This window comes from Carassius carassius, chromosome 11 (genome assembly GCF_963082965.1).
Source record: "Carassius carassius chromosome 11, fCarCar2.1, whole genome shotgun sequence".
Lineage (NCBI taxonomy): Eukaryota > Metazoa > Chordata > Actinopteri > Cypriniformes > Cyprinidae > Carassius > Carassius carassius.
The window spans coordinates 21,287,659-21,306,993 of NC_081765.1; the positions used below are offsets into that span (position 1 = coordinate 21,287,659).

Below are 19,335 nucleotides of genomic sequence, written 5' to 3' on the forward strand. Positions count from 1 at the left end.
TTCAATTTATTAAGCCAAACCAAAGGACTCATTATTTCAGAAGAGGGGTGCGAAGTGACACACAGAATTGGAAATTAATGGAAAGTCTCTGCCACAGGGCAGTTGAAATTTAATGATATCCTACAAGAAAATATGATGGTGTCACTTTCCCAAAAGTCATGCGAAATGTCAGCGTTTTAAGGTCCCGACGCTAATTTTATGCCCGTGCACAGTAATGTTTGGGAGCGCATTGAGGAAACACGGCCCAGTGCCTGTGCTGATTATCCCCCTCACCTTCCTTGTGCTCTCAAATGGGTTTGTGCAGCAAGCGATTTAATCTCTAAGTGTAGGGAACATTAGTGGAGAGAGAGAAGCACCATTGTGCATTTCTCAGAGATAAGGCTTTCCAAGCCAAATGTTACCTGTTAATCCAGGGCCGACCAACTCCAGCACTTGACTTTGACTCTCAGCAGGAATTTGGTTATGGCTAATTTTCATCTTGGAATTAAAGAGCAGAAAAGAGCAAAGCCAAGTGGGTGTTAGCAGGGTTAGCGGTTCTGTGGTAGATAGCTGTGTTTCCGTAACACATATGCCGTAGTGTCTGTGTTAACCATGCCCATGTGCACAACATATGCACTTTTAAGTCATTCTAAAGGAATTTGCCCACTAAGGATCAATCATTCTATTATTATTTTGATTGTTCTGTCATTCCATCAAACTATCTCTCTGACATTCTGCCTATAAAGCCTATATTTAAGGCTTTTAAAACATTTTTAAAAATCAGATTTTTCTATTTAAAATTAGTTACATACATTTTCATTGAATTTCAAATTATTTGAATTCTTTTTTCTTGCATTCAAATTTGAATTGCAATTCTACATTCCGTTTGACACCTCAATTCAAATTCAGTTTAAGTTCCTTATAATATTTGCATACTAAGAAGTGATTGGTCTTTTTCTTTCTTAACCTTCTTTATCCATCTAGTATCCATTTCTCTAACATTTTTAATATTATTTATTCATTCATACATTTATTTATTATTTTATTTATTTATTCATTGTTAGTTTTTTTTACATTCTTAAAATGTTTGGTTTGCCTATTTGTTTGCCTTTCATTTTCAGGATAGTGCAAGAGTAGACAGAAAGCATTAGGAGAAAGAGAGGCGAACAGGGTCGTAAGTAATTACATACTCCAACCTAGCTTACTTAACTTTTACCTAAAAATATGATTGGTGCTCTTATGTTCAGTACTCATTCAAGTGATGCTTTTGCATTTTTTAAAAGAGCTTCTTTAAACGGATCAGTTACGGAAATTGGTGGCAGTCTGACACAGACACTTTAAACATAGCCTATATAAGCTTTGGTTTAGGTCAATAAAAACAGTTTGCTGTTGAACTATTTAAAGGAATGCAGAAGAGAAAGAAGATGAAGCAGTTTTAAAGATTAGCCTCTGTGTAATGCGCTGTTTTCTCCATTTATGAGACTGAAAGGTCATAACCACTCCCTTGGAAGGAGGCAACTTCTTCAGCCCCATTGACAGGTCAAATAAAATGTAATTGTCTGCTGTAGGCAGCGGCAGCCTTTGCGGAGAGGGGAACTGACATCCTCCACGTTTTAAACATTCAATTCTCCTGCTGCTAGGAACACAGGTTTGCAAGGACACAGGCTTCACCTGTCAATATATCACAATGACTGGCTAGCCAAATGCCGCAATGCTTTTTCCTCTCTCTCCCCCTCTCTCTCTCTATCTCTCTCCCTTTCTCCCTCCTCCGACTCAGTGCCTTCATTGGAGAAATCAGCTGAAAGGTCCACTGGGACCTCAATTCAAACACTGCAACTTGCAACATATGGCACATTTTGGGCTCCCAAGGTCAATTAAAGCTATTTATTGAGAGAATGTTGCTAAATTTCCCAAGGTTTCCACTCAATTCATCTCAGAGTGCCTTGTCTATCATATTAAAAATCTGTTGAGTGGTTTACGGCATCCTTGTCGTGACTTTCCATCGAAGATATCAAAGACATCGAGACACTTTATCTTCTCTTATCGCAAACATAATTTTTTCTCTCTGTCCTTTTCCTCAGAGCAGCCTTGTCCAAACACAGCTCACAATACAAATCTAATAACATGTAAATTGGAGATAAGTCCAGATCCCTCCAAGTGATATTTTTTTTTACATTCATAGTTTGTCAAGTCGATTTCTGAACCCCTGTTTTAGCAGAACAACACTTAAGGACTGAGAGAATTAACAGGAAAGGTGATTTATCATTGCTACCACACTGTCAAGGACTCCCACTGCTGCCACGGGAGGAATGGACGGTGCGTGAGTGTGCGCGCATGTTTACGTGTGATTGTGAGTATGTGCGTTGTTTTAAATTATGGCATTTCATTCCAACTGCCTCATATTTACAGCGTCCCATTTTTATTTGCGGCTCCTATTATCCAGCAAAACAGTTGCACATGAAATGTTATTTGTGACACGACTGACCTAAAAGGATTTCATAAAGATTATTTTGAGGCAGAAAGCTGCAAACGGACCTGTCGCAGCTGCTGCTGGCAGCCCCGTGGAGAAATATCACCTGGAAAGCACAGCTCTCTCCTTCGCTCTCTTCATCATGCTGGCGTCTGGCACTGTAATTAAGTCCAAGTCAATGATTCTGGACCAGTGGCAGAAAATAAACAGCTAAAGCTAGGCCAAAATGGAGTGCTTAAAAACAAGAGAATGCTCACAGACACAATCGCACTCAAGTGTGGTTAATGTTAATGGAGACAGACCAAATAATGGCATATTTTGGTTATTTGAGAGCTGAATTGGTCATTTGAGATGAAATGTGCTGTTTGTTTTCTAATGCATGACAGATTGTTTCCTAGTAACACAGCAATATGAACCACCCTGTGATCCAGTATTATGTTTGTGGCGAGGTCCTGCTGAGTCTAAAGCAGAAGTTGGTTTAAGCAATGATGTATTATTAATGCCAACGCTAAATCCAGGACTACGGTGGCTGTAAACCAAATTCAGGCTTCTGACATCCAGTTCTCCTCTATTGTTTCTCATTTTCTGATTCAATACATGTTTGGCATCTAAAGAACCAGAGCCATGAATTTGACAAAGATGTAGTAATTGCATAAAATTCACATAATTCACTCTGTTTACATGATCGGTTTATTACGGCACAAAGCGATGTCATCCAACAGCATTAAAAAGAGATTTTCTTATGTTTTTTTTCCCCCCCCGTTTCATTTGATTGCAAGCAAACACACATCCATTAGTTCATTAGTCAGGTCACCCATTGTCAGTAATGAACTGTAGTAAAATGTTAGTTAAATTGGGGAATGATTGTAGGAAACCCTCCACGGATTCCCATCACTCCTCTTTGCCTTTCCTCCATCCAAAAATTTTGAATCGTAAAGTCTTAATAGTGGTGGCTGATATTCAACTGTTGGTTGGCTGGATGTTTCCAGGGCATTTGCAGATGCTCGGAATAATCTCTTATGTTTTGCTGCAATCTGCTGCTGAGATGGTTGAAATAAATACTTTAAACTAATTAATGTAGGACCAGCTGTTACCAAGCCTTGGCTGGCTTTGGTGAATACTGATGGCAGAAGGGGGGCTTCTCAAATCGTTCCATTTTTGTGCATGATTTAGGGAGTCATATAAACACATATTAATTCTGTACGAGAGCCTGATTCTGGGGTTTGGTACTTAAACTAAAATGCCTGAAAAATACAACTGTGGGCTTATAATTTACTGTTGTATATTATGAATTAAAAAGGCATTTTTTATGCGTTATAATACACTTCATGATAGGTTGTGTTATTGTGAAAATAGAATAGAATAGAATAGAATACATAATAAAATATTGATCAAACACCTAACCTAAATTAATAAACCATAATGTGTAGTTTATTCCACACCATTATTGCTATAGAGGAATAAATAAATAAATACAAATTATATGTTAAATTAAATATATTTGTAATGATATAACCTTTGTAATCGTCGGGAAGAAGGAGGCGGGAACCGGCGGACAATCAAAATGAAACTTTAATTACAAAACAAACACAAAACAGCGCACCAGCCCCTCACGGACGACTGATGCGCACAAAATAAAACAAAAATACAACTAAAAGCCCAGGCCTGGTCCTCTCTCGTCCTTCACTGTCGTCGCTCCAGTTTTATATCCTTCCATCTCCTACGTGGGACTCGAAACCGGCAGTGGGTCGCAGGTGCCACTGATTTCCCAATCATTGCCGGCCTCCCTCCTTGTTCACACGTCCCTCGGCCCCGCCCCACTCGCCACATACCCCCATCGCCCCTCGTAGGCCGGGGGGTACCCTCGAGACTGCGCTCTACTCCCCCCCCCCCCCCCCCTCCCTCCGGGGGGGGACCGCTCACGGGGACCTGCGGGAACCTGGGGGTAGGACAGACGAGGCGAGAGAAAAGGAGATGGAAGGAGGAGCGACAGAGACGAGAGAGGGGAGAGAGAAAAAAAAAAATCCGGTTCCCAGACGCACTGCTGCTCGGCCCTCCACCGGCTGGGCGATCTCCTCCGCGGTGCCTGGCGGTGGCACTGGACGGCCCTCGGCGGACGGCATGACACCCCTCCGCCGCCCAGTGGACGGCGACGGCTCCTCCGGTTTTGGGCAGCCGGCAGGAGTCCCCCGTTCCCTGCTCCTCCGGATACCTTCACGCCCGTCCCCGGCAACTCGCTCCAGTCCACCGTCTCGAGCGTCCATGGCGGCATCCTCCTCACCAGCTCTGTGGCACCGCGGATTCACCACAGCGGCGAGGGATCTTCAGCAGCGTGTCCCTCCTTCTCTCGGGCTTCGGCACCACTGTAATGATAAAACCTTTGTAATCGTCGGGAAGAAGGAGGCGGGAACCGGCGGACAATCAAAATGAAACTTTAATTACAAAACAAACACAAAACAGCGCACCAGCCCCTCACGGACGACTGATGCGCACAAAATAAAACCAAAATACAACTAAAAGCCCAGGACTGGTCCTCTCTCGTCCTTCACTGTCGTCGCTCCAGTTTTATATCCTTCCATCTCCTACGTGGGACTCGAGACCGGCAGTGGGTCGCAGGTGCCACTGATTTCCCAATCATTGCCGGCCTCCCTCCTTGTTCCCACGTCCCTCGGCCCCGCCCCACTCGCCACAATATTTAATTTAAAAAGTGTAATTAAACATATAATTAAATATCTATATTATTTGCATAAAACATTATTTATAATTCTATAATAAATTAGATAAATTACTAATACTAAAATGTATACTTTTTGGAATATTTTGTCTTAATTGCAAATAAAACTCGAAAATCAATAATTTCAAATACAAGTATATTTAGGCACCACAACATTATAATATAAAGTATGAAATGAAATTTTACATTGTTAAATTATTAGTGAGTATTTTAAAGATTAACTTTAAGTGAGTGTGAAAAAAAGATGACAGAAAAAAATATCTAAATGTAAAAATGGAGGAAATGAGCATGAACAACATGGTACAGATCATCACTTGCCTACAAAGCAAACAGGTCTGTGGATGATGCAGTCAACATGGGACTGCAGAGTATTCTACAACATTTCAATAGACCTGGGACTTAGGATCTTGTCTGTGGACTTCAGTTTGACCATCAATACCATCATGCCTGTTCTTCTCACAGTGGAACTGACCCAGCTCTCTGTGCCCTCCCCAATCCATCAGAGGACCACCAGCTTCCTGAAAGACTGGCAGGAGCTAGTGAGGCTGGATAAACTCACATCCAAGACTCTCCCCATCAGCACTGGCACCCCTCAGGGATGTGTAGTCTCTTCACTGCTCTTCTCCCTGTATACGAACAAATGCACTGAAAAAGACTCCTCTGTCAAACTCCTGAAATTTGCAGATGACACTACCATCATCAGCCTCATACACAACAGAGATGAGTAGCTTGGCTTTTACACAGTTTGAATCATTTGGTTGTGTTCTGGTAGTTGGTGACATGGCCTGGGTGATGTCTTGTTTTGTAGCAGGCAGAATGTTGTCTGAGACTTCTGCTGTGATTGGCAGCATGCTATGACAGCGTGAAGATAGTGTCAGCGCAAGGCTCACTGTTTAAAGTGAGTTATGATAGTCTGTGTGTACAGTACATGTTTGTGCATGTGGAGATGGATTCAGGGAGTTATGAGACATGTACGTTTGTGTGTGTAGTGATGGATGCACACCTATGATAGCCTCTATAAGGCTGTGGCTGTTAAAATAAATGTGGAGTTTTGATGGCCTGTGTGTAAGTGGGTGCATGTGTGGAGATAGATGTAGAGTTATGATGGCCAGTGCAGCAGATGGCAGAGGTCTGCCCTAACGGAACTGATGAATGGCAGATGATGTCATCAGGGCACTGACAGGCACTGGTGGCTGCTTACAGGAAGTGAGCAGGAATCTGCTTTACATTTCAGCCTCACCAGACATCTGCTCAGTGTCCACGCTCACGTTATTCTCTTTCAGATGATGCTCACATACTCTTTTTTTTATTTAGGTAGGTAGTAGTTGTTAAAGATCTGGCCTGTAACTGAAAAAAATGTAGGGTCAAACATCAACTAGTATCACAATTATTTACAAGATACTGGCAAACATTTAGAATGAAAGTCATGACATTTGCCAAGTATGGTAACCCAAACTCAGAATTGGTGCTCTGCATTTAACCCATCCAAGTGCACACACACACACACACACACACACACACACACACACACACACACACAGCAGTGACAAGTAGCCACAAACCCAGAGCAGTGGGCAGCTATATATCCAGTGCCCAGGGAGCAACTGGGAGTTCAGTGCCTTGCTCAAGGGCACTTCAGCCATGGGTATTGAGGGTGGAAGAGAGTGCTGTTCATTCACTCCTGCCAGCACCGAGACTCAAACCGGCGACCTTCGGGTAACTAGTCCAAGACTTTAACCATTAGGTCACAGCTGATGATACATCATCCAATGTAATATAAGGGCAAATTAACTGAAATCGTGTTAATGTAAAAGATTCAATAAAAATTTGCATATAGACAAATATTTAAAGTTAAAACATTGTCATAATAGCATTAGACACTGAATTCAGACTGAATGATTTTGAGCAGACTATAGGTTATGAAATTGAATTCATGGAATTATTAAATAATGAATTTTGAATTATTTTTATTGCAGTACACATGTTCCTGTAGCTTATTGTTGAGCACAGGATAAGCAAAACCAAGTTTCAATTCGTAGAAAATGCATACCGTTTAAAATATTTAGCATGTATTGAAATTTTTTTGGATTAAAGTGTAAATGCAGTGCATGTTTATTGTAACACAACCATTTGCTACACTATAAAGAAAATTATAATGTTTATATAATGCATAATGTTTAACAAGTTGACATAGTAATTAATCTCGGAAAGCTCTTTGTAAAGACATGCTTCTTACTTTAGAGTGCTCATCCCAACGTTTTCTCTCCTTATGACATTCAGCAGGAAGTCCCAGTGGACTAGGTGATAAAATATATACACTTTAATGTGTCAGCCCCTGTTTTTATTTGTCTGGAAGACATAAAATCCTTTTTCTTTTATTTCCAGAGGGTTTTAACTGCAGCCCCACCTGTGACTTTTTACACCTGCACAGTGTCATCCATCGACTGAGAGAGAATAAATGATATTTATTTTACTCCTCTGTTTTGTTCTACCAGTGCCTCTCTAATCTCATCCAATCATATTGATTTTTTTTTAATGCACCGATTCCTTTGAGGAATTTAATTTGTTTGCCCAAAATGGCATTGCCCCTCCACTGAGGGGGCAGTAGTGTTGAAACATGGTCAGTGAGGGTTCACCACCTTGTGCCATATGGCCTTTGTTAAAGCCAGGGCACTTGATAATCTCTACTTGCCATATGCATCTGCTTGAGTGTAGTCATTTCTTATCAGAGAGCTTTCATGCCATATGGAAAGGGTGGGCTTTGTCCCCCAACATATCCATACTTTCCAAAAATGCTAATTCCCATTTTTTTTTTAAATCTCTCATTCTATCTGTATGTAAAATCTCTCAAGCATTTATAGCAGCTATAAACACAGAAGCATCAATAATAGAGTGCTGTGTGACACTGACAGAATGGGCTATCAATCATATGTGCTTGATTGGGCATGCTTGTATAGATGTTAATTTTACATCTCAGAAACAATCTGGGTGTATAAACACCAATTCGGGAAAATAATGATTTATTTTACAGCACAGTACTACATGTCATCTGTTGTGCTGAGTGTGTATGTCTCTCTGTTTGCCACCAGAAGAAACCCCCATGTGCACGCCAACAGCAAGAGACTGTTATGAGAGGCTCTCGATGGCGGGTCAGACTTTACCTCCAGGATTCCCCTCACCCTTCCTATTCCCTGAAGGCCTGTCATCTATAGAGACCCTTCTGACTAACATCCAGGTAAGAGACCTCTTTGTCAGAAGATCTTTAGCAGAAAGTGAAACACACTATGAATAGTTTTACTTGATACAGTTCTCTATGGTTGATTCAGATGGTCTACTAACTACTAATTAGTGAATTGGTAAATTCAGCCATACATATTCAGTGTGTATAACAACAGTTCTGGAAGGCAAGTGAGAAGTTTGTTTTAGAGTAAATTTATGTTGAATATATGTTACGAGAGATCTGTTGGGAGTTCATCTTAATCCAGCTGAGAGCATAAAAAAACCCTGGTGTAATTTTTTTTTACTTTTTAACTGTTTAATGTGAAACCTACAAAGAAACTATCAAACAACATCCAAAAATTATGTCTTAATAAACCACATTTCTAAACAATCATTCAAATGAACCAAATTGATAAATCAATTTTGGACTATCTAGTTTTAGCTATAAATTATATGTGGAAAATCAGTCATAATTCAATTATATGGTGTTTCCAATAAAAAGATCATCATCAGAGAAGTTGCCTCTGGAATTTTAGCAGGTTGCCATAGTAACGTTTTATTTTAACCCACTATGGACTGGCCAGCTGACACGTGTCATGATCTTATCACATCATGTGTCATAACACAATAAACAGTGGATATGCAGTGATATAAACATCATGCTTGAATTTAAGTCAAACGTTCACACAATAAGAAATATTTATGTTTTTACATCTAATCATTAGTAGACACTTTTATCTAAAGCAACTTGCAAAAGAAGAAAAAATGATCTCTTAGGAATTAGATATTAGAATGACTTCTGAAGGATCATGTGACACTGATAACTAGTTTAATGGCTGCTAAAAAAATCAGCTTTCCCATCACAGGAACAAATAACATCTAGAAATATATTTTAATGGATCAGTCATTTTAAATAATAATTATATTATATATATATATATAATATAAAACACTTATTTTTAATTGTAATAAGAAGTATCTTTATATTAAGGGTCCAGTTGCCTGTGTCAGGTGTGGCAAAAGTTAATATAGTACTTTTCTGGGTCCTCCTCCAGCTGTGAAGTTTTTCCCATCAAAACAAATGCGTAGTGGTGTACTGTATATTCACCATGACTTCCTTGATCATCACTGCAGTTGTCATGCAAGTAAGACCCAGTCAGAAAGATTAATGTAGTTGATTAACACCGCCTCTGAGACTAATGATGTGGGTACAGTATGGGGAGTGAAAGGTTTGCTCGTTGCTCTTGTGATTGGCCATCGGATCTATCGCACTGCTTTCGGCCCCATTGTTAATTAGCAGGACTTAGTTCAGTCAGTCATATTTAATCATGATTTCAGGGTAATGTTTTGATTGAACATTCACACAGAAATCAACAAAACGAACCCAAGCAGAAAATTGCGATAAAGCAACTTAGTCTAAATTGAGGTCATAAGAAGAAACAATTAGTATGATATAGCCCATTGCATTTGGCTTAATTGCATGCGTACAGGGAACAGTTGTTTTAATATGGTCACCACGGTGTTGCATGGCAAATATCAGTTGAAGTGTTGTTTTGAGAAAAGCAGCTGTTTAGCTCAAGATTTGATCATTCTTATACAACCTGCTGCTTCACAAACTGACAAACGGAAGATATTGTATAGGTTCACTGAGGATTTTATTATGTCTGTGTTGCTTTCATAAATTCATTTAAAGAATTTATGTAGTTCTCAAACTTGAAAGGACAGTTTATCCAAAATGTAAAGTTTTGTCTTCGTTTACTCACACTCTTATCCTTCCAAATCAGATTTTCTATTATATTATATGATGCTTGGGGCTCTGTACAACAAGAGTTACTATTGAGTGTTTGTTTACTTTAAAATACTTTCCTAAGTTTAAGTGCTACTGCTCTAGCATAAAGTAAATTCTTCATACAGTTCATTGATTCTTGAGGACGTGTGTGTGGACTTTGTATAAGGTGAGTTTGTCTTCTGCTGCAGGGTTTGCTGAAGGTGGCAATTGATAACGCCCGTGCTCAGGAGAAACAAGTGCAGCTGGAGAAGACGGAGCTGAAGATGGAGCTGTTTAGAGAGCGTGAGCTCAGAGAAACACTGGAGAAACAACTGGCTGTTGAGCAGAAGAACAGAGGTGTGTATTACTCAAACACTCATACTCTACAGTACACATGATTTATTAAATCTTCTATTGTCTATTTCTAGAGGCATTTCATGAATAAAGGCAATGCATTTCACTGTACACACCAATTTCAGAAATTAACGTTTCCATTAAGGGGCTATATTTTCCCCTGTGAATCGTATTTATGAGGACATATTTGTTTTCTCGCCATATAAAAAAATATACTACGTGTCATGTCAATTACTTATATTTAATCAGCTCATTAACATATATTCTCAGTGTGACTAATTAGGTTGAGTATTTATTAACTATAAAATTTAACCATTATTGTTTTGTCTGATAAAATGTATTAACTAGACTTTTTCTGAGTAAAATGAGAGTGTTGCTTACAAGTCATTTTGTGTGGTTGTGTAGTGTTGGTAGACAGATTCTAAGATGTTGTCGGTGATCACAACGGCATTGCTAGGCGGTTATTAAAGGTATCCTGGGTAAGTTTTTGTAGAATAATATTCATGAGAAACGATGTTAAAGCAAGCACCATAATTAGGCCTAGAATACAACATTTCAATAGAAATATATCAGATAATAATAAGGTAAATGCCAATCAATTCAGAATCAATTATTATGTATGTTTGTGGTCCTCTTGTTTTTAAATTTGTGCATAGCTTGTTTGTGCTACGAACATGAACATGGTAACTCAAATCACAATTTTTACTTTTGATTGATGACTAGCAAACAATAATAAGGACAATGACAAAAAAAAATCTTGCATTCAAAAGTTTAGGTTGGAGTGAAGTTTTTTTTACTTTTAATTATTTAGAATGGATACATTAAATTGATAAAAAGTGACACTTTTACATTGTTACAAAAAAAATCTATTTTAAGTAAATGCTGTTCTTTTGGACTTCCTATTCATGATCATCATCATGAAAAACAAAATGTATCATGGTTAACTGTTTTCGGCTGTGATCATATTAAGAAATGCTACTTGAGCAACAAATCAGCACATTACAATTATTTCTGAAGGATCGTGTGATACTAAAGTAATGGCTGCTGAAAATTCTAGGGACAAATTTTCATAAAAATATCATAAAGATATTGGACCTATAATTAAACAACCACAATAATCATAGCATCTTTTTGGTGAGTTTTGCATAGGCAAGTACCACTCACATTTTCTTCAGAAAATGCAACAATCTCACCAACAAATGACCTTTAATGCATCATTATCAAAACATACTGTATAGCATTTAGTGTAAAATTGCAATAAAATGACCTGAAAAGCCATGTTACAAGCTCAGTTGTTAATTACAAGCACACGTAAAACATACTGCCAAAGTGATAGAGACAAGGTCATAAATTGAGCAAAATGAGGCATATTCACATTACGATCAATACATGAGCACATATTGATTATGTGTGCAGAAGTGCTTGTGGGAAAACAGTATATTACTGTAACTACATACATAGAAAAAGTCTAAATGCACAGGGTGCATTAGAAAGAAATAAAAACTCCTCATTCAAGTGAATATGGTTAAACTCATAAAAAATATGAATAAGTAATTTAGATGGTAAATGTTTCTAAATTAGCCACAACATTTCTCGAGGGAAGGCCATGATTGGACTACAGATTGATGTTAGTTTAGTTAATCATTTTCAACTCTCTTTGAGATTAAAAGTGATATGTGCATTACAGATGTCCTCTAGTGACATACTCTATTGTACTCTATTATTGCATGAAAATATAATTATAAATCTACAATTTAAATGATTTAGATTTTTCTGCACAAAAGTATTGCTAAATGCGACTTAATAGTCTCACTTTGTATTTATCTTACATAATGAATCAAATTGAGCTTATTTAACCAGTTTTACAGAAGGATCCTTATAAATGTGCCTACAGCCCTCCAGCTGTCTTCTGTTTAGTATTCAGCATGCCTCTCTCTTTCTTTACAGAAAGTTTCCTTTAACCTCGTCTCATTGGCATTTTAACCTACTTTAGGTTAATCCAGGTTATCGCTGGCTCAATTATTTCGCTAATGACACTTTTTTTTCACTTGCAACTTTTCTATGAATATTTCCTCAATGACAAGAGTTTGAAAACTCACATCCCCTTCTTGTAGTCCTTAATATCCTAGATACCGCTGCATATGACCGGGGTCCTTGACTGCTGCCTTTCTGTTTTCTTTTAATACAGCGATCATTCAGAAGCGATTGAAGAAGGAGAAGAAAGCGAAGAGGAAATTGCAGGAGGCGCTGGAGTATGAGTCAAAACGGCGAGAGCAGGCGGAGCAATCCCTGAAACAGACATCACCCACAGAAAGTCTCAGATCACTCAATGGTACGACACCTTACCAGAACACTGACATACTTTATTAAAAGGATATAGAAATTATATATTTTTCTATTCCATTTTAAGGTCTTATGAGATGTGTCGAGGATAAGGAATTTGCAGTATTGATGAAGTACGATCCATGTTAAATATCTTTTGTGTGTGTGTGTGTGTGTGTGTGTGTGTAGTTACTTTCTGAGAATAATGTGATGACATATGCTTCAGTATGTTTGAGAGAATACAGTTAGCAGGTCCTTAACACAAAAAGAAAGAATCTTCATGTCTTCATCATAAAAACGTTTTTTTTTTATTTGTTACAATTACAAGGTAACTGCACCATTTAATATACATTGAATGACTAAATATTTATATAAATGGCCATGAGATTGTAAAGAAAATGATACATGAAATGATACAAATTAAAATGTGTTAGAGAAAAAAAAATGCCAGGAATAATGTCACTATTTACCAATCAGAATCAAGTATTTTGTAGAGATTTATAATAAGCTCAAATAATATGAGAGAATCCGTGCATAATAATGAAGGGCGATCACAATATAATGTAGTCTGCATAAAAACAAACATTTTCTTTCATTCGGAAAAGGCCCACAGGTTTTTCATGTGTGTACTGGATACAATGGACCATTGATGTTATTGTCAATGAAATCTATTAGAAATATATTTACATAATGCTGAAAAATATGATGAATAAGTTTAGAATATTAGAGATGTTGCCCTGGCAACTGAATTAAATTGAAGTACTATAATTTCTAAAACTAAGAAAAAATAAATCTTAATAGAAATAGAAATAACAAAAATAAGGTTAACTGAGCTTAGCAAGATCCATAATATCAGGCTAACATGTGGAGAAATGCTCTGTTTAGTTATCGTAAAACCGCTCATTGATTGGTCAAAGTTTCGCCCCGACCCGAGCACATCCACCCTCCGCCCATCACCAAAGATGAGGCTAGGAAAACTTTCCTAATTAAGCACAGATGTCATGGATGTTTAATTGTCATTATCTTTTCATTTTGCCAGACTCATTGACCCAGGAGATAGAGACTGACCGCAGCAGTGGCAGAACAGATGCTGAGAGGACAATACAAGGTACGTGTTTTTGAGGAGACTATAAATCTCAGCTCAGCTCCAGTATATGAGCCTCACTTTAACTCAGCCTGCTGTTCATGCATGCAGCCTGCCATCTTGGCTGCAGGTCCTACAGTTCAAGAGGAAGGTCAATGTCGGTGGGATCTGTCAGGAGAACATTTCCAGACAGGGAAAATCACACAAATGTGCGTTATGACAATGGCACGGTCTGCTAAGTTGGAGAGTTGATTCCTTGTGAGTGTGTGAGGGGATTTGATGGGATATTAAATGAGGAGCAAGAAGAAGATTAAACATTAAACAAGCCCACCGAGTCAATGAAAACTGTTCTTTTGTTTTGTAGTTTTTACCAGCAGGGCTATATTAAAATATTATTACTGGTAAATGGGAAAGTTCACCCAAAAATAAATGTTCTGTCATAATTTGTTCACCCTCATGTCATTCCAACCTATTGACTTCATTTCTCCTGCAGAACACAAAAATAGATATTTTGCTAAATGTTTTTTTTTTTTTTGAGCCCATTAACTTTGACTGTATGGACAAAAACATTTGAAATATTCTTATTTTATATGGTGTTTTATTTGCAAAGTTCAGGAGGATCACATTCAGATAATTAACCTATATATGTGTGTGTGTGTGTGTGTGTGTGTGTGTGTCTGTATAAATATTAATGCTAATGCTAAGTGTAAACCTGAAGTATATATTCTGTATGTACCACAGTAAAGATGGTGTTCAGCTTAATAGGTGAAGTTCAAAGATAGGATTCTTTGGACATAAGACAGAGAACCATGTTAAAGATAAATCCCCTTGACAGTAAGACCCTGGCTATGTTGTGTACCTCAGAGACCAATGTAATTTAATGAGCATAATAAGAAGTTTCATTATCTGAAGATGACCCACAGTGGAGTTACACAGTGGAGTAGCACAACACGCCCACTCAAATAAATACACATGAACTTTATGGGTGTATGGGTATTTATGGAACTGGTTTAGTCTGGTATTGTTTCACAGAAAACCACTTGCCCATTTGCAGATGTTTCAGTCACACTCTTTTAACTACACCTTAAGTGTTAAGTCGCTCGCCGCTCTGATGTCTATTTTAATTGTACCCAGCAGCACATGATGCAAAAAAAAAAAAAAAAAACCTGTCTTGAGTGGTCTCAATTTCCCTTTGAAAATAGTGTGTGGAAATTGCTATGAAAAGTGGTAAATGGCATTTTAATGGCATTAATACCCCATCGCAAGTAAAAGCCCTGTAACCCAGTTTGATTAGCCTAGTTAATTTTTGTGTGTGTGTGTGTGTGTGTGTGTGTGTGTGTGTGTGTGTGTGTGTGTGTGTCTGTGTGTGAAGGAAGTTTTTAGTAAAAATAAATGGAGATCCAGTACAAGGAGTACAAGGTTTTACCCGAATAAATCAAATGACATTGACTTGATGAGTAGGAAATTATTTTTTTTTCCGGAGCATATGATGTCATTAGCATTATGATGGTATGATGGTTCTTATGTCTAAAGATTAATAATTTTTCAGTGTTAATTGCTAGATCCAGAAAGTTAGCATAAGCACAAAGAGAAGATAGTTCATTATTCAAATTGCTTTTGTCAGTACTTTTTTGAGCAGATATAGTAGAATAAGAGGCACTGAGGTAATTTGAACTGTAAAATTTTTTTTATAATTTTTTTCCTTTTAAGTATGTTGTCACTGACAACGAATCCTTTCATAGGTTTTTCAGTCAGTGGCCTTAAAAGATTTACCAAAAAAAAAAAAAAGGCCACAGGAAGTGTGTATAAAAATATTTTGTGCGTGTTAAGTTTTAACAACATTTTGTGTGTGTGTGTGTGTGTGTTCATGTCATGGTTGTTGTGGCCTACAACCAGTGTGGCATAATTACTCTCAAATTGCAAAAACATAAAAAAAGATGCCGATAAATTACACTGCATGAGGAGGAAAAATTATATTCCAATCCGTACACAAAAAAAAAATAAAAAAATAAAAAAACAAAGAGACGTGCTATAATTTCAGCACTTGGCTGTTGGGGGAAAAAAAATTATGAGAGCATAATTTCAGAGAACTAATTATTTCTATTTGTCTTTTGTCACACTCTGTAATTCTGCTATATTAACACAGTCTGTGTTTATTAATTGCTTTTCCAGTGTTTTGAATCCATTCCAAGAATAAGCTTGACTGTTTTTCCTTGCTCCGTGCTTCTGGGAGTACATCTCACCACTAATTCCTTGCAATACCGAATATAATTTCTCCCCAGTATCTCTTCCCGATGCTCAGTGCTCACCTCTCGGTGTTTTCTGCAAGTTTACATGACCCTGTGAGGGGAGATAAAGTTCTTTGTTGCAAGATTAAACATCAAAACAGTTAAAGTGAAATTAAAATTAAATGAACAAATGTCACTGAAGCAAAAAAGGCTGTAATTAATGGTTCCCTTAATTGTCTTCATAAAGTATTTGCATGGGCACAATTTGCATAATTTACATGTATTAATTAATCTTTCAAAGGAATTTTATGCTGAGAGAAGCCAAAAATTCCTTTGTTTTATTTATCATCTAATGAAATATTGATCCTCTTTAATGAACTTTTCATCTTGATTTGAATATAAAAATGCCAAAGTTTTAACATATTTTAATGAGGGGGGTTCTTTCATAAAACAACATGGCAGTCATTCGATTTTTCCCACTGAAGAAACATTACTGGCACTGTTTGCACGAGCTAGTTTAGCTACACTCCATTTGACCCAGAATTAATATGCTAATTTTTACATTTAAGATTAGCTCTCTGCTTGTTTTTGTTATCGTTGTTCTCAGGTTGTTTATATTTAACTGTGTATTTTTATAGTTTAATTGTATATTTTCACCATTGTTTAGTATAACAAATTTAGAGTTTGAGTTTGATTTGCTTAATTGTTGTTTGATATCAAAATACTGTATCAACCATACTAAACATCTCCAGCACTAAATAGGCTGCATTCTGACAAATGAAGGCACTCAATATCAAATGCATTTATCGTGATCTGAATAAATATGTACATACCATTTATGTAATGGGGTTGATGCTGTGGATAGATTTTTTTTTACATGCCCTGTGAGCTTAGAGCCATATATTTGGTCATATTTCAAATATTTATGTTTATATAAGAGGCCAGTGAGTGATAAGTAACATTAGAGAAAACAAGAAGGTGTATTGCAGCTCTATGCACATGCCACAATTAATCAATGTCTGTTAAATTACTAGTTTCATATGAATCAGTATGTATATATTTCAGAGTGAAATAAAATTACAATGCACATATTTAGCAATGTATAACTAACAATAGAAGAAAAAAGACTTTTTACTCAAAATCAATGGATCACACAGTCAAAATGATTTCATATATGTGGTTTTGCTAAGCAATAAAAAAAAAGTCAGACTCAAGATCTTGTTTAAGCCAATTTTAACACAGAGCTCATCAGAATTAAATTTATTTAGTTGCCCTGCCACAGAGAGGAAACACCGCTTAAATGCAGTGATGCAGCATTTCCGGACACAGAGGAAATGTTTTGGTAATAAACGTCAAACAAGCTCCTGAGCCATGCCTAACAGATGCTTTTACACAGAGCACAGAGAGCTGCCGCTCATTCAAGCATGCACTTGCCAATGAAGATTCTCTGGAAATAGACAAAGATCATTAGATCGCACATGTCGGAGAAGGCATTGCACAGTAACGGCTGCTTTTTTTGCACTTAATGCCATTTAGCCATTGAAAGTGTCATTTGTGATGTGCTTCGCATCATAAGTGCAATGTTATGTTCTTAGAATGTGAGATGCATTGATACAGGGTTTACAATATGTAGCTTGTGCATTTGCATTGCATCACTGTTACTTATCCTTACTTTATAGCTCCATTTTGTTCAGTATTCTTATTATTTTTCTCTCCCTTTTTATTTTATTGTCAGCAGATGGAAGACTTTTTCTGAAAACCACAGTGATGTACTAACACCATGGCGTTGAAGATTGGCGGCGTGTATCTTATGAAGATTCTCCAGAGTCCCTTTGCAGGGTAATTTAGTTACAGAAACAGGTCAATCACTCATAGAGGTGCATCAAGGGTTTATGCTTGGACTGATGTGGAAGATGGATTGTGTCCGAATGTAGTATTAGGACTCTTTTTCTCACTGATATAAACGTTACTTTATGCCAGATGTGGAATTGGATATGATAAGCTGGCTAAGGCAACAATTTGAGCACAGTAAAATGTACCATTCGGTACACCTGGTGATAATATTTACAACAAATTCACAGCACTGAAGATTTTTTATACTGTATTTAAACCAGCGAGAAAGCTTTGAAAATTAAATCTGATTCAGAAGTTTGGTTTTGTATTAAAAAAAAGGGGAAAAAAACATAAATCCTTAATGTCATTACTATTTGCCAAGATGTTAAAGATTCAAACTTGGAGAAGAGCCTCTGAAAATGTGAATTTGAATATATGTTGATCAACATAAAAGACTAATATTTGCTTTTAATGTTTTCTAAACTAGAAGAAAAAACAATCAAGTTTCATTTCTATCATTATTGTATATAAAAGAACAGAAGATAGGTTAACTCACTCACTTTGGTATTTGTATATAATGTTAAAAGTTGGTATTGTGTATACAGTAGATCTATTAGGAGAACAATACCAATGTTTATATTGAATTTATAGATTTGGTTTGTTTCTGAGCCATCGTTCTTTCAGTCCGCTGCCACTATGGTGAGGAAGCATGCAGGCATGTAAATGTGTTGTCCTGAATTCATGTTATTCAATAAATACTTAACTGTGCTGAGCAAATGTACTTAGGGTTTCTTCACTCACACCCATTTAAAGTTGATAAACACTATCTTTTTGACAGGTATATTTTCAATTTGCAGTGACATGAATCTAATTCTTGTTTGGATTGATTCTCAAATTTATGGAAAAGTTGTACAGATCCCCAAATCTTATCTACCATCATTACACTCAATTCAGTGTATTACTTTCAGGCCCTTTTAAATAATAAGTATTTAATGTATCATATTATAATTATTCATTATTCTGGTCAATACATGCAACAGGTTCCTGTTGGAAAGTTGCAGACAAAATAGTGTTAGACCATTTTTTAATCTGAAATAAAAATAAAAGATAACTTTAAAATAATTTTTCATAATTTCCCCATGTGGATGATATTTGATTAAAAAAGTGTATTTAATTTATCTTTTTCATTTGTAATTTTTCACCAAATTACCAAAATAAAAATAAAGAATGCATTTTTTAAATGGATTGTTGGCAACACATTGTTGGCAACAAATACATGAATTCTTCTTTTTCTAATTCTTCTTCTTCTTTTGATTATTAAAAAAAAAATTAAGAAGATTCTTC

The 19,335-nt window shown here is 36.9% G+C and overlaps 1 protein-coding gene across 10 annotated transcripts in view; it reads left to right on the plus strand.

The window, feature by feature from the left end:
• LOC132153008 (dachshund homolog 1-like) overlaps positions 1-18,768 on the plus strand; it is a 114,836-nt gene extending 96,068 nt beyond the window's left edge. For 2 of the 10 annotated variants that reach the window (XM_059562094.1, XM_059562099.1), the window contains exons 7-11: positions 8,273-8,418; positions 10,380-10,527; positions 12,713-12,856; positions 13,886-13,954; positions 17,897-18,768. In XM_059562094.1, the coding sequence (XP_059418077.1) occupies positions 8,273-8,418; positions 10,380-10,527; positions 12,713-12,856; positions 13,886-13,954; positions 17,897-17,934 (545 nt within the window). In that variant the 3' untranslated portion in view covers positions 17,935-18,768. Of the gene's footprint in view, positions 1-8,272; positions 8,419-10,379; positions 10,528-12,712; positions 12,857-12,934; positions 12,981-13,885; positions 13,955-14,041; positions 14,413-17,893 lie in introns of those variants that run through there. The other 8 variants (XM_059562093.1, XM_059562098.1, XM_059562097.1 and 5 more) reach the window with 7 other exon arrangements.
• The last annotated feature ends 567 nt before the right edge of the window (positions 18,769-19,335 follow it).